Raw genomic sequence first — 13,095 nt, 5'->3', positions numbered from 1 at the left:
ACCTACCTCTGTCTAGCTCGACACGAGTGTACGACTCTTTTCTCGATCACCTTCTTTATCCATCTCCGTTCTTCTTCTGGATCGACGTGGAATTGGGGATTTTATCGTGACGCTGTATTAACGAACTTCGACGAGCAAAGAACGGGCGCGGATTTAACGGGTTCGCCCAGATCAGAACGGCTATTCTCGTTCGGCAAAAGAAATTTAATATCGTTCCTACTCACGCCTTAGATCGATGAATTTCGATGGTTCGGATATCTCCTCGAGTTCATGTTGTTTCGGTTACTTTATCAGGCTTATCTGGAGTAAACAACCACCGATCATCGTATTTTTGATAAATCCAATAAACTTTTAAGCCGGAAACGTACACTTCCACGCCTCTAAAGCCGAGACAGTCGATTGCAATTTTTGTACGTACTGTCAGTTTTACGTTTGTGTTGTAACGACGAGGGATGAACGCGAGCGGAGATGGCTAGCCTTTATCAGATAGGAGATAGAGCTATCGTTCAACGATTTTCTCATAAATTTGTATTAGTTTTGATTGCCAGAGTTATCGATTGTTTTTTATCGAGCATGACTTGCCCAATAAAAATGGCATATTTATATATAGAGTGAGCTTATTTTTGTCTGACTACGTTTCTTTTCAGTGTCTATTGCGTATATTGATGATATTGATATGATAAATAATTGAGGCGCAACGCAACGCAAATTACATTTTCCTGTAACAACAAACACTCGTATTAGAAGCTAGTCCCACTCCCCAAGTAAAGAATGTGCTTGAAGAAATTGATAGGTAATTTAGAAACCGTGGTGAATGAAGACTGATGAAAATGAGAGTTATCGTAACGCTCTTTTAACCGTGCCCTTTTCCTAGCACGTGAATGTATCCCTAATGACAACCTTCGTGTTTTGTCGTAACTATCTTCCATAGCATGAAAGCGGATATTTTTGTTATAACTTGCGGCAAGTTTATTTTACAATTTCCGCAAACCAGCCTCCAATAAAGCATCGGAGATTAACGTTTGAATAATTCATACAATTTTCATACGACTCCATATCGTGTCAAAAAAGCGGCGGGGAAATATTACGATTGAAATCAAGATATTTATATTACATGTTGTCCATTGGTTTCGAAAAACAAAATACCTCGTTTCCATGTCGCGTCATTCTTTCTCTCGCAGCATCGGTAAAGCGCTTTTCGATGTCTCGTTGCCTTCACGGCTTTGTATGTTTCATTCACATCGCCGATAGGAATTAACTCGTATTACCACGGTCAATCCTAGATAGACGGTGACGTGTATCGATTTTTTTTCGCGGTCCAGCAAAGTGTTTAACAATTCAATCGGTGAAACTGCACAAAGATACACGCGGCATTCTATCCGACCAGTGATTTACCGGATGGTAATATAAGAGGATTGATGTTCCCTTTCGAATCACTTTCGGCTCGCCACCGTACATGGAGTACGCACAGTAGCTATCAATTATAAACGTTTGATTTTTCCAGCTCGCTCTTCAATTATAGTTGCCTGCGTCAACGTGACTGATTGCGTTTGTGCTGACAAAAAGCGGCATGACGGAGGGGTGTGGAAAAGGAGTGGTTGTGGACGTACATGGAGAAAAAAAGAACGAAATAGGCCAGCGATCGCGTCCCAATAAATATCGTGGCCCCATGTCGAACCGCGCCCACTTCAAATACTTTAATTACTTCACCTATAAGCCTCGTTCATCATCGTTAGCCGACGCGTTCGACCTGAAGCCATTAGTGTCGGTTAACCTTTCGGCTCAATTTTTTTTTTCTCCTTCGCTAGCCGACCACGAATGTAGTTCGTTTGTCTTCCATGATCGCCGGCGGTCGTGTGCAACAAACGTTTCTGATGGCTCGGATTGATACGATGGCGCACGATAAATCTCGTCGATATAGAGCTATAAAAATTGGTCACGGGGCGGAGCTCGATGTACTGTGAACTGGCGAGTCGTTTTTCTTTCGGATGAAAGTATGTTTAATAGACAGTGGAACGACGATTTACAGGATTTACACGGATCGAAAGAGGAATCAGCTAGTTTTTCCATAATCGAATCTCGCTGACGTCGATTTATTTATCCGCGAGATTGCTACACGACAAGGGATGGGATAGGGCTGGAATAGAGAGGAAGAGGATCGTTTTCCATTTCTGCTCCCTCCGTGTCCATCGCCCTCTTTTAAATTTTAGAAGCGAGCGCAGGGCGTCGTTTATTATTTGCCCGAAGAACAAAGGGATCAAGGGGCCTGTGACTTTTTATTTCGCTTACTCCTCGCTCTTCCCTTTTTCGTGTCTCGAATCTTCTTTCTTCAAGGACCCGTGAGAAGCATCGCACCGAAAACGGACGTTAATAACGACGCCTTTGCCCCTCGACCCGTATCGCGATGTAGACACTCGCGTCACGTGACTTCGTAGATAAAACTACAAGGGTGACAGGGGAATGATAATAACGAACAGTGCGTTCCTTCATTTTTCTTCTTCCCGAAGTGTTTACATACTGTTTTCTTTTGTCCTACCGTAGGTATGGGCTCAGAGTGGATCCGTGGGAATGGTTCCTGTTCTTCAGCGGCAAATACGAAGGTGGCGAAGAGCATCCGTCGATTCTACTCATCATTTGTAAGTCGATCGATGATCTCTAACGGTGAAATTCTTGAAACAGAAAATTACGAAGCACGCGAGATCCTTGTACCTTTATAGATAAAGATCAAACAGGAAATATTAGACTACACATTATATACAATTATCAGACACGCAAAAATTGCAATGTACGCGCTCAGGGAAATTCCTCGTATTTCTGCCGTCATATTTTACTCGACTTTTCTCGAAAGCGCGAAAATAGAAACGTACTACGTAAAAGTGAGGCGGTGTAAAAAGATAATATGTGTCGGGAACGCGAGCAAAAACTGCTAATTTAAATGTAAAAGTAATTAGCGTGTGACTCGTCCGTGCGGATCTACGTTGGACATGCGGGTTGAGAAGATAACAAAAATAACTGTTGTATAAGAATTTTGACCGAAACGTTTACAGAGAATTGAAACGATACCATATTTATTGTAAGTAAAAAGGATTCTGGACAATTTCAACTGAGATTACGGTTCTATATTCTGTTGTTCCAAAATCAAACTCGTACCAAGACCAAACTTAAACTAGAATCAAAAGTTCAAACTAAACTTCAAACAAAGTTCAAACCAAACTGAATCGATGTAACAACTGGTAAACAATTGGTTTCGTACGATAGTATGTCTGCTATGAACTCGTACAATTGCCTAGCAAATTTCAAAGACCTGCTTGACTATAATTTTCAAAAGCATGTTTCAACGCGTCCCGCGTTTATCGTAACGCGTCAGTCGAAAGCCAAGGTGGCCACAAGGGTCTGGTTCGTAGACAAACTGGCCATCCGAGGCAGTGATCCTGGCTGAATTCAAATTTATCACTGAAAGGACGACCCTTTATATCGTCGTTTAAAGCTTGACTTAAAAGGCACGAAATTTAGCGCGGCAAAGTGGCGGTACGCGTAAATTTCGATGCTCTACCAAGCCCGCTTTTGGAATTGCCAACCGCTGCCTGCGCATTGTCCTTTTACTACCGTGCGATGCAGTCGGTTATCCACGTTTTCAACTGGAACCACGACATTCGCTCCCAGTGCGAGTACATGGAGTCGTGAATGTTTGGTTTCTACCTTTGGTTGAGCTGTGGAGAGTCCGGCTAACCCGACTGAATTTACGCGCGAAGAGGCGAATTTTCACGACGTACGCCGTTAAGAATACGCGACGAACATTTTTTGTAAGATACCGACAAATTTCTCTTCTGACGTAGCGTTCGAAAGTAATTGTTTCAAATGACGATCTGATATTTACAAAATGTTCCGAGTGATTTGTTCTTAAACATTTTCACCCCTGTCGGATGTTGCCCGTGGGTTCAGCTTGGTAATTTATTAACAACCTGTACGTTGTCATTAATTCTCGCGTTGCACAACAGTCGGTCACGTGGAATGTGCACGGCGTGTCGACTCACTCGATTAACGGGTACAATGTTTCAAATATTCGACCAGTTACAGAGTTAGCTACGCCTAGAATATCAGGACTAACACAACAAGTAGCCAACGCAACGAAATGACCTACTAAAACCGGCCTCTTGAGCCTCTTGATCAATTTGTCGATACTCCGCAACTCTCAAGGCTAATTATCCTCGCGATTAGATAGCGAAATTAATTTCTCCCTGGGAAACTTTCTCTCTGTGTAACGCTTTTACAAAGAACCTCCGGCGTCTGATTTTGGAGAAGGGGGCCTGGATGCTTCGGAAACACCTCGTGAATATGCGTTTAAACTCTCGTTCCGCAGCTGCGCCGGCGGGTTGTACGGCCGCGTGCAAGCCTGCAGATTACACGTACAGGGTCACAGGTACGGGGTTAGAGAGGCTGCAAGGTAACAACGGGGGAAGAGGAAGGGGAAGAGGGAAGAAGCGGAGATCCGGGGGAGGTAGCTTGCATTATTTACACATGAGGGAAGGTAATGCTCATAGGGAACTACGGTTAATAGCTCTCATATTTTAGAATTTTCGTCGTGGCAGCCCTTCTTTCCTTACTGCAGAGCCTTAACATCCTTTCCCTTCTTTTTCCTTCTTCCTCTTTTTATAGTCTAGCTCGTTCGTTGAAGCGAATACAGCCCTCCGGCGTGTTGCCTCCTCTATCCGGTGGCCGTGGGTCTCGCATAATAATTTTCACGGCTCCTGTACGGCCTGGCTGCCGAGATTGCTTTTTAAACGGCGCCCTGGCAGGACCTCCCTGAGTTCGCGGCTCGCTCTTTCGCGATTAGGGGATTAATTATTCCATGGACGTCATGAAGCGCGAATTATACCGTTTAAACGGCTGACCTCCGTGATTTATTCTCGGTTTCTACGTTGATTAGCCGTCCGACACACTTCTCCCGTCAGGTTGCTAGCTGTTTTTTCGCCAGTTTTAATTAATCTTTTCGAAGTTTGAATAATAGAGGACCAAAGAGGTTGACAGCTTTACGAGACCCGGTGAATTTTCATTGCTTAACGTGCCGTTGGCGCTTGGTCGCCACTCGCATTCTGATATCATTTTCAACGGAATTGTTTCGTTGATCCGACAGAATGACTGCCATCTGATAGGCCACGGGAAAATGTATTTTTCATACGCGCACGCCAAGCGTTAATTGCATACTTTACAGGGGCGCGCGCCCGCGGTGGCGACGGCGCGATGCAATTTCGCCACAGCACTCGGCCACGGGAATTGATGTCGAGAGGGTCATCGGGTTAAGGGATGCGTTATGACATTATTGTTCAAGTTTCACCGGTAATACTCGAAATCTGCTTTTCTTCGCGCCGGAGAATCCGGTCGTCAAACAATCGTACATTGTACAACACGCCCGCGTTGTATTTCTTTTTCGGAAATTCGAAAGCATCCTGGCGTCGACAGAGAAACGAAACACAGACCTTGCATTAAGAGTATAATTGAATTGCGCGAAAAAAACTCGTACGCGATAAAAACGTCCGCATTTGTACGTTCCTTTCTCTCGAATCCACATATTCCGGTTGAAGAAACTGCACAACTTCGACTCACCGGAATTGGAGGTGGAAGAAAAAGTGGACCAGAGGGGAAGAGAATAGACGCACTTTCAGCCCTTGCGTTTCTTTCGAGGGAAATGCTCCTCCTGGACCACCTATAGCAAGCGTCCGTTTGATGGTTTCGCAGAAGTTTTGGGACGCCAAGTTTCGAGAAACTTAAAGTTAACTGTAACTCAATGCGCACGGTTCTCAAGTGACATAACGAGTGAAGAGCAAATGCGAAAGGGTGCAACAAACAGATGGCGTTAGACTTGCTGTGATCTCGCTTTGCAGTCTTTGTAACGTCGCGCAGGACGTAACTAAATCCCCTTAACTTTGCTAGAAAAATATCCTTAAAAAATAGTCAAGAGTAAACTGCTTGAAATCAAAGTAACCGTTGCCCGTGGAAATATTAAATCTTACAAACCTCTACCTTTTCCTTCTTATTTAAAGAAACCCGATCTTTCGAAGTAAGATTTCAGATTCGACTTGGCGAAAGGAAACTCGTACTTCTTTTACCGACAGCCTTAAATCAATCTGTCTTGAGTAAACTCCAATCAATTCCTTAAACGTTTCAAGATTCTTGCATACATTCGATCGTTCCGCCGTCCACGCTAATGGATGAAACATTATGAAGGAATGGAAGAACAGAAATCAGGGAAACTCGGAAGACCGAGCGCGATTTAAATTAAGCTGCAAGTGACGGTAACCGGAACAAGGACAAATTGATATATGAAATCAATAATTCTTCCAGTATTTGGATCCATTGGTGCATAGCTCGCCTGTATAGGAGCGACACAAATCGAGTGGCGTTATCGTGAGCAACTCGTGCGCGAAAAATCCAAGTAATTATCACCGATATCAGCCACTTGAAGCAGATTTCTGCTGCAACAGAGAGGAATTAATAGCATCGATGCACTCGCATTCTGAAATACCAGTCATTGAAATTTATTTTCGGCAGAGGATAGAGGAACAGCGATGGAAAAAATACCCCGAAGTTGAAAACCGCGAGAACGTTATTAGCCGGTGGAAAGTGGTAGCTGCAAAGCGGCCATTGAAAGAAATAATTCGGCGCTTTTTTCCATGGCCTCGTTAACGGTCATAACGTTTCAAACGTCGTTTCAACGATGGCCGGCCTATGAAACAATCGACGGTCCGGTAAAGTTCGGCTCCATTTTGCGCGATGTACCGATTCGGTTGGAGGAATCGCTTTCAAATCGAATTACGGCTCCGGTAACTTTTCCCATTGATGTAGTTGCGCAGAAGGAACGAGGATGGAGAAGAGAGAAGAAAAGAAATAAAGGAGAGAAACAGCTGGCAGGTATCACTAGCTATTCTTGGGCTACGAGGAATGTTAAACTTTCTCCAACACTGGTAATTGACGTGGATATGAAAAATTTCTCGACTTTGGTCGAAGGTAATTCGAACGAAAGGATGTAATAAAATTTCATTGGAAAAGGGAAAGAACAAAAAACCGCAACGCCAATAGCGGCGACCCTAATTCATTCTGCGGCTGATTTTATTTCTCCGCGGCGACCATAGAGCGTCGTCGGTTCGACTGTGCGTCGTGTGTACATCGTTCCTGTCTGCTCGTAGCGGTGGCAAAATCGTGGAAACTGATTTTCACGTAGCACCAGGGAAATTTGTGGGAACCGTAGTCTAGTCGCGTTAGAGACACAGCCTTTGGAAACGATAGAGACGCGCACGAATCAACGTATGAATTACTTAATCCACTGCCTATACACGGACCAGGCTATAATAATCGAATTATATGCGAGATTGCGTCTGCAAAAAGCCTTTCACGCATCCACCATTCGCGTATTCGGCTTAATGTCGTATCGTTGCCGATGCAGTCGGTTAAATGCCGTGCTTATCAGATACATTTGTCGACTTTGCGTTGTGCACTCGGCTGGCTATTCATCCGGGCATGGAAATCGAATTCCAATTACCCACGCAAGAAACATATTTGCAATTCAACGGGTTTCGTGAAGGGAATTACCCAAAGAATGTTTCATCTTTTACCACGAACTCGAAGCAAAGGGTGTTTCGTTAGACCCTTTATGTTCTTATTAAGGGGTAATACGTTCGATTTAAAAGAAAGAGACTTGGAGGATTCGTGGAAACTCAATGGAGTTTTGACTGATAAATTCTTTGACGATATTTTTCACGATCCGTTAGTTAAATGGGTGCACTTTTCTGTTTTGCTTAAAACACGATCTATAAACGTCCGGTCATCCGAAAGACAGAATTTTCATTGATAAAGAGAGTAGGCTAAAACCTGTTCAAAGTTCGATAGCCTTTTATACATTGGTAAAGCGCATCGCGGACAATTTAGTTACGGATATATTTTCGATAATGACAATTTGTTTCATCCTGTCGAAATTTTCGTCAATATCTCATCGCTCATTAAACCATTTTTACATGTTAATCCAGCGCTTATTGCAAAAGTAGCAGAGAAAATTGAAAAACATGGAAGTAACAGCGTGTAAAGCAATGATTAAATCGCGCTCGATTTACATAATTCCACGTAAACGAGAGGGACAGAGTTTGTCCCCGGTGCACGTGAGAACCCATCGAAAGTTTCGTGTTTGCGGGTACATTGCGTGTCTTCAAAGCTGATCATTTCTATGGTGTTAGCATGCGTTTAATAGCGCCGTTAAAGCACGGGTATATTATACGTACGGCTTTGCTCGTAATTCGTGCGCCGCTGCAAAGGGAAGCCTTAATTAGTACTCATAATTATTCGTAATTAGCACTCGGCACCCCGTGGTTTAGGGTACTTGTGAAGCTCTTCTGGTTGATGATGACGCCGCTGCTCGCAATGGAGAAAAAGAAAGAAATAGAGAGAAGGGGAAACGCGGACCAAAGGAAGGAAAAGAGGAAGAAGACGTGAGAATGAAAAAAAGAGAAAAAGAAACTACCGACTGAAAATCATTGCTTTCGCTCCTCATCTCTCGAGTCCAAGCGAGTATTTATATCTCGAGCGCACCCTTTGTCTTTCTTTTGCTCTCTCTCTCTCTCTCTCTCTCTCTCTCTCGTTTTCAACCTTCAAAGTATTTCGTTCTCTTTAGTCAGGCCTGTTTTTCCATGCTATTCCTCTTCATATATCCTTGATCCTGAATCGAGCTCGCACTATTCGAACGAAGGCTTTCGCGGGCTCATGCGACTTTAACCCTCTGCTTTCCCGACCTCGCTTTTGCGAATCGTTCACCGTCGGAGATTTATGCGCGCAATTTAGAATCTCGACTCCGATATCGAAACCGTAGGTATCCTTGACGATCCACGCGAAGAGCAGGTTACTCGGATCTCTAGTTACCATTATTCGACACGATGGGACCTCGCCGAGGGTAGCAACGTAATTCCCCCATTTCAAAATCTGCAGCCCTTTTGTAATTTATCACGAACCGCGGAATGATAAATTGCGTTCGAATTGATAGAGTCCCCGTTGCGCCTCCACGTGATTCATTCCCTTCGAACCGGTGATTAAATACGCCAGATATTATTAACGATATTTTGGAAATTTCGACGGGCCGATTCAAATTTTCTTGCGCCAGAATACTAATTAAATTAAATAGCTACAAACAGCTTCTCTCGTAACGTTTTTTGCCAACTTCTTTATTCACGTCTATTTCATTCCGTTTTCAACATTTAATCACGGTGCAAATCGTTTTCACATAAATTATAAAATGCAGTTGGCGAATTGCACGGCAAAGGAGATCAACGAATGAAAAATCCTTCGGCTTTTCTCCCATCCTCCGCCATTCTCCAGTCCGTTCTTTTTTTTTTTACGAAAGTTTTATTAAAAACGACGGAATGTTGCCAACTCGATGTCGGGATATAATTAAAATTTGCCTGCTCGGATTTGATCTTATCTCGTCGGCCATCCTCTTAGTCCCGTTCCCGACAGCTGTGCACTCGCGCCATCTCGCTCCACGGTTTTTCACGAACCCACGTCCGCAACCAACACCGGTTGTCGTCGTGTCCTCCTTCTACCACCCTCCGGACACTCGAGAAGATAGAAGAGACTTACCAAGGAAAAAGTAAAAGTCTTAATTAGCGGCTGAGATCCGAGAGGTGCTCAAGAGTGGAGGTCGATTACCCTCGAGGCCCCAGATACCACTGCTCATCTCGTCTCTGTCTTTTCCTCTTGCTGGAAAAAAAAAAGGAACAAGAGAAAGAAAAAATTTTTTCACTCGTACTCGCTACCTTCCCGATGAATTCCCTGAAAAATTTGATTCCGTTAATACGACGGCTGACTCGTTAGGGAGCAGCCTGCCGTGGCTCATTAGGAAATTCGCGGAAGAATTTCGGCGCCAGAGAAACTCGAAAGTTTGCGTCTGGCGTTTACCACAATTGCGGACACGTTAATACGCGCAGGATTTAGGATCATCGTACTTTTTATTTAGTTCTTTCTCCGAATGATATTCGCTAATCGACAATTATGAACAATTTATGCGAACTAGTAATATGATATTCTATTTGTGAGCACTAACAATCGATCTGTAGTGGATTATTGTTCCGTGTACAGTGTAATTTTGTTTAATCAGCCTTGGATAAAATGATACACGCAGCTATTCATTGTCGTCCTGCGTATTTATCGTCGAACACAATTATTCATTAAAATAACATGTCGGCCTGTTATGCTAGCAGATTTTTAGCAGGGCATAAAATTTGATTTTATCATGACCGTTATGCCGTGAAAACAAAACTGTCGCGAGGAACCAGGACGTTCTCGTTTAAATTGTAGCCGTAAACATGGTATCGGGATATATGTAACCAATTTCCTGTTAGTCTCGCAACATTTAATCGGCTTCGTAGCCGTAGCTGTGTATCATCGACATATTCGATGCGTTTGTCGTGCAAACAAACTGTCTCCCTTCAAGTTTCTTTCCATCGTGATACAATAAATTCATCGACGAGATCAAAGAAATGGACGTATACGTGCGACGATTCAATTATGCGAAACGCGACGTAAATTCGATAACTAGATGTTATGTAAATGCATTGAGACCGTGAAACTCAAGTCGCATGCTTCTATTGTGTATAATACTTTGCGTATACTCTATTGTTCTTTTATAACACGTTCCGATGGTTATTCCTGTCGTCTAATTTTTCCGGATATTTTTCTCCAGCGTCGATATGAACGCGTTCCTTTTATATTCTTTAGTATCTTTACCCGTATTTTTAGTTCCCGTTTCTTCTTTTATTCACACTCGATACGAAGCAACGAAGATGCCCTGCTGTTCGTTCGCATGGAAAAACGGTCGTATTTCCACGGCAAAAGGGGTTCCATTAATATCTATTAGCAAGCCGTACTCAACGTCACTTGAATTTGTTCTTTCTCCCTTTCTCGCGGCGTCGTTTCCATAGGGAAAAGAATCGAGAGTAAAGAGGGTCCCAGCTGAAGGAACAAGGGATTCGGTTGTACCTTCAAATATGAGGAATCGTTTGTTCTCATTAAGTAACGGGGGAGGATTGAAGTGGCGATATGTTAGTGTCACGCCGAACCGATACGGTTCTTGAATTATCGATACACCCACTTTGCTGAAATCGGTGAAATTTTCATGCGTGTTCCCGTAAAACTGCTTTCGCGAAACGTCTTCTTAAATGGTAATGCGATAAAGGACGTGTCTTTTCTCATTTCGAATAATAAACTCGAAACATAGGATTCCTTTGTTAATAGCTTAGTTCGATTAAAATTATTATTGCGATTGGATAACAGAATATCGGATGAACGAACATAGAAAAATCCAACCGTGTAAAAGGAAAATTGAAACAGAATATCTTGTGTGATTTGATTTTTTAAAAATTACATTTTATACGAACCACAAAAGCTTCGCGTACCTCTTTCGGAAATAATGACAAATTTTTTCCAGTCGAGGCGCACTCGTAATAATTTCAGTGAATTTATTGAACGCCACTTCAGAAGAAATTTATTTCCTCTACTGTGTATTCGTGTGCTTTGCATGTTGTCCGATAAAATATAGTGAAACACGCGAACGCTATTTATTCTATTAATTGTCTTTTCTATAATTAACCGACTTTTTCACGTCTCCCTTGCTTAATGCAACGCATTTGATTCGTCGATCAAGTCTATTTGTCTTCCTTGGTACAGGCGGCCGCACGTGCGCGTAATTCAGCACACAGTGAATACGCGTGCACGAATCGCTGTGGTACGGGCCAGAAAAATGCTGGAAACTCGTAAAACGCGTACGAATTCAAAGAACTCGTAATTAGTCGACGGGGAACACGTGTCGGTCATGAAAAAACAATCGTCGCCTCTCCCTTTGCCACTTTTCCTACTCTCTTCTTTTTTTATTTGCCGCTTTTGTGAGGTTCGAGCCAGGCTGGACTTGAATTTCTTTTTTCAACCGAAAAACGCGAGGATATCGCGTCTGTCAACCAAAATGTTCAACGCGCGATGGTATCAAGTTGGCGGTGGTCGGTATCTCGGTGACACAGTGCGTTCGAAATGTAACCAACTAAATTAAATATTGTCGATGAAAAGAATTAGGCATTACGCGTACGGCCAGACGACTATATTTTCCAGCTTGGCTGTTCGATTTTCTGTAAATCGGATTTCACAATGCATTCCTTTCAGCCGTTGGAATCAATTCGAAATCGTACAGTTGATTCGAAAAATTAACGCTGTGCGATCAAGGTAACCACACGCGCAAATATTTTAATCAAACAAAAGCCGGCCTACAACGAGATCGAGCGATTGTTTGTTCAAAAAAATATTTAACGAAGTATTTGCCGGACAGGCTCATCGATATGTGTTCTAGCCGGCCCCGTTAATAATGAAATAAAATAGAGGGGAAGAGCTGGAGGATTGATTTCGATCTACGCGTTGGTGACTAATCGGAAATTGGCGAAAGTTTAGCAAGAGATATTATCCATCATTCACCCTCGTTCGTGATACGCTTTTTCAATTTTCGAACGTCGCTTCTTTGACGTTTGTTATCCGGCCCTGGTGTGAATACGATCGCGGATGAGATAGCACGTTGATATCGACTTGTTTGTAAAATAGCAAAGAATTCATCGGACAGCAACTGTTTTCATTTTGCCAGCGATAGCCTGTAATTGTCGTTAATTCCTTTTTAATTATCCGTTTTATGTCCCCAAGTGCCGTACGTGCCATACGCTGTACTCTTCTATCGAAAGCAGTTGAAATAAAATTGATTCGACGTTCGTGTAATCGAAGCTTTTCCTTTTTTTTTTTTTACGCCTTTATCCTATAGTAATATCGTATAGTATATAAGTATTGGACTTAACGTCGTTGGTTAAGTATTAAGATAGATAATCGTGTCGGTAAAGTACGACAAAAAGTCACAATACCTTTTTATCATAATTAAAACGTCGCGGTTTAATTCACGTCGATATTCCTAACGCAAAGAACATTTTCATTTGCAAATGTCGGAGTGTTTGAGATCCGTGACCTGCTTCCGCAAGGACCTCGCGGCTCTCAATTTTGCGGGCGTGCCTATCGTACGGTTGCATCTCTTAA

At 42.9% G+C, this 13,095-nt stretch overlaps 1 protein-coding gene across 1 annotated transcript in view; it reads left to right on the top strand.

Moving 5' to 3' along the window:
• Window positions 1–13,095, top strand: part of LOC117216546 (diacylglycerol O-acyltransferase 1) — an 87,870-nt gene that overhangs the window by 16,354 nt on the left and 58,421 nt on the right. Inside the window, exon 3 of the mRNA XM_033463312.1 lies at window positions 2,542–2,636. Within this exon, the coding sequence (XP_033319203.1) occupies window positions 2,542–2,636 (95 nt within the window). The remainder of the gene's footprint in view (window positions 1–2,541; window positions 2,637–13,095) is intronic.

The sequence above is a fragment of the Bombus bifarius genome, unplaced genomic scaffold (genome assembly GCF_011952205.1).
Source record: "Bombus bifarius isolate JDL3187 unplaced genomic scaffold, Bbif_JDL3187 scf7180000010271, whole genome shotgun sequence".
Taxonomy (NCBI): domain Eukaryota; kingdom Metazoa; phylum Arthropoda; class Insecta; order Hymenoptera; family Apidae; genus Bombus; species Bombus bifarius.
The sequence above is the reverse complement of the archived record's forward strand: the minus strand, read 5'-3'. Positions and strand labels throughout refer to the sequence as shown.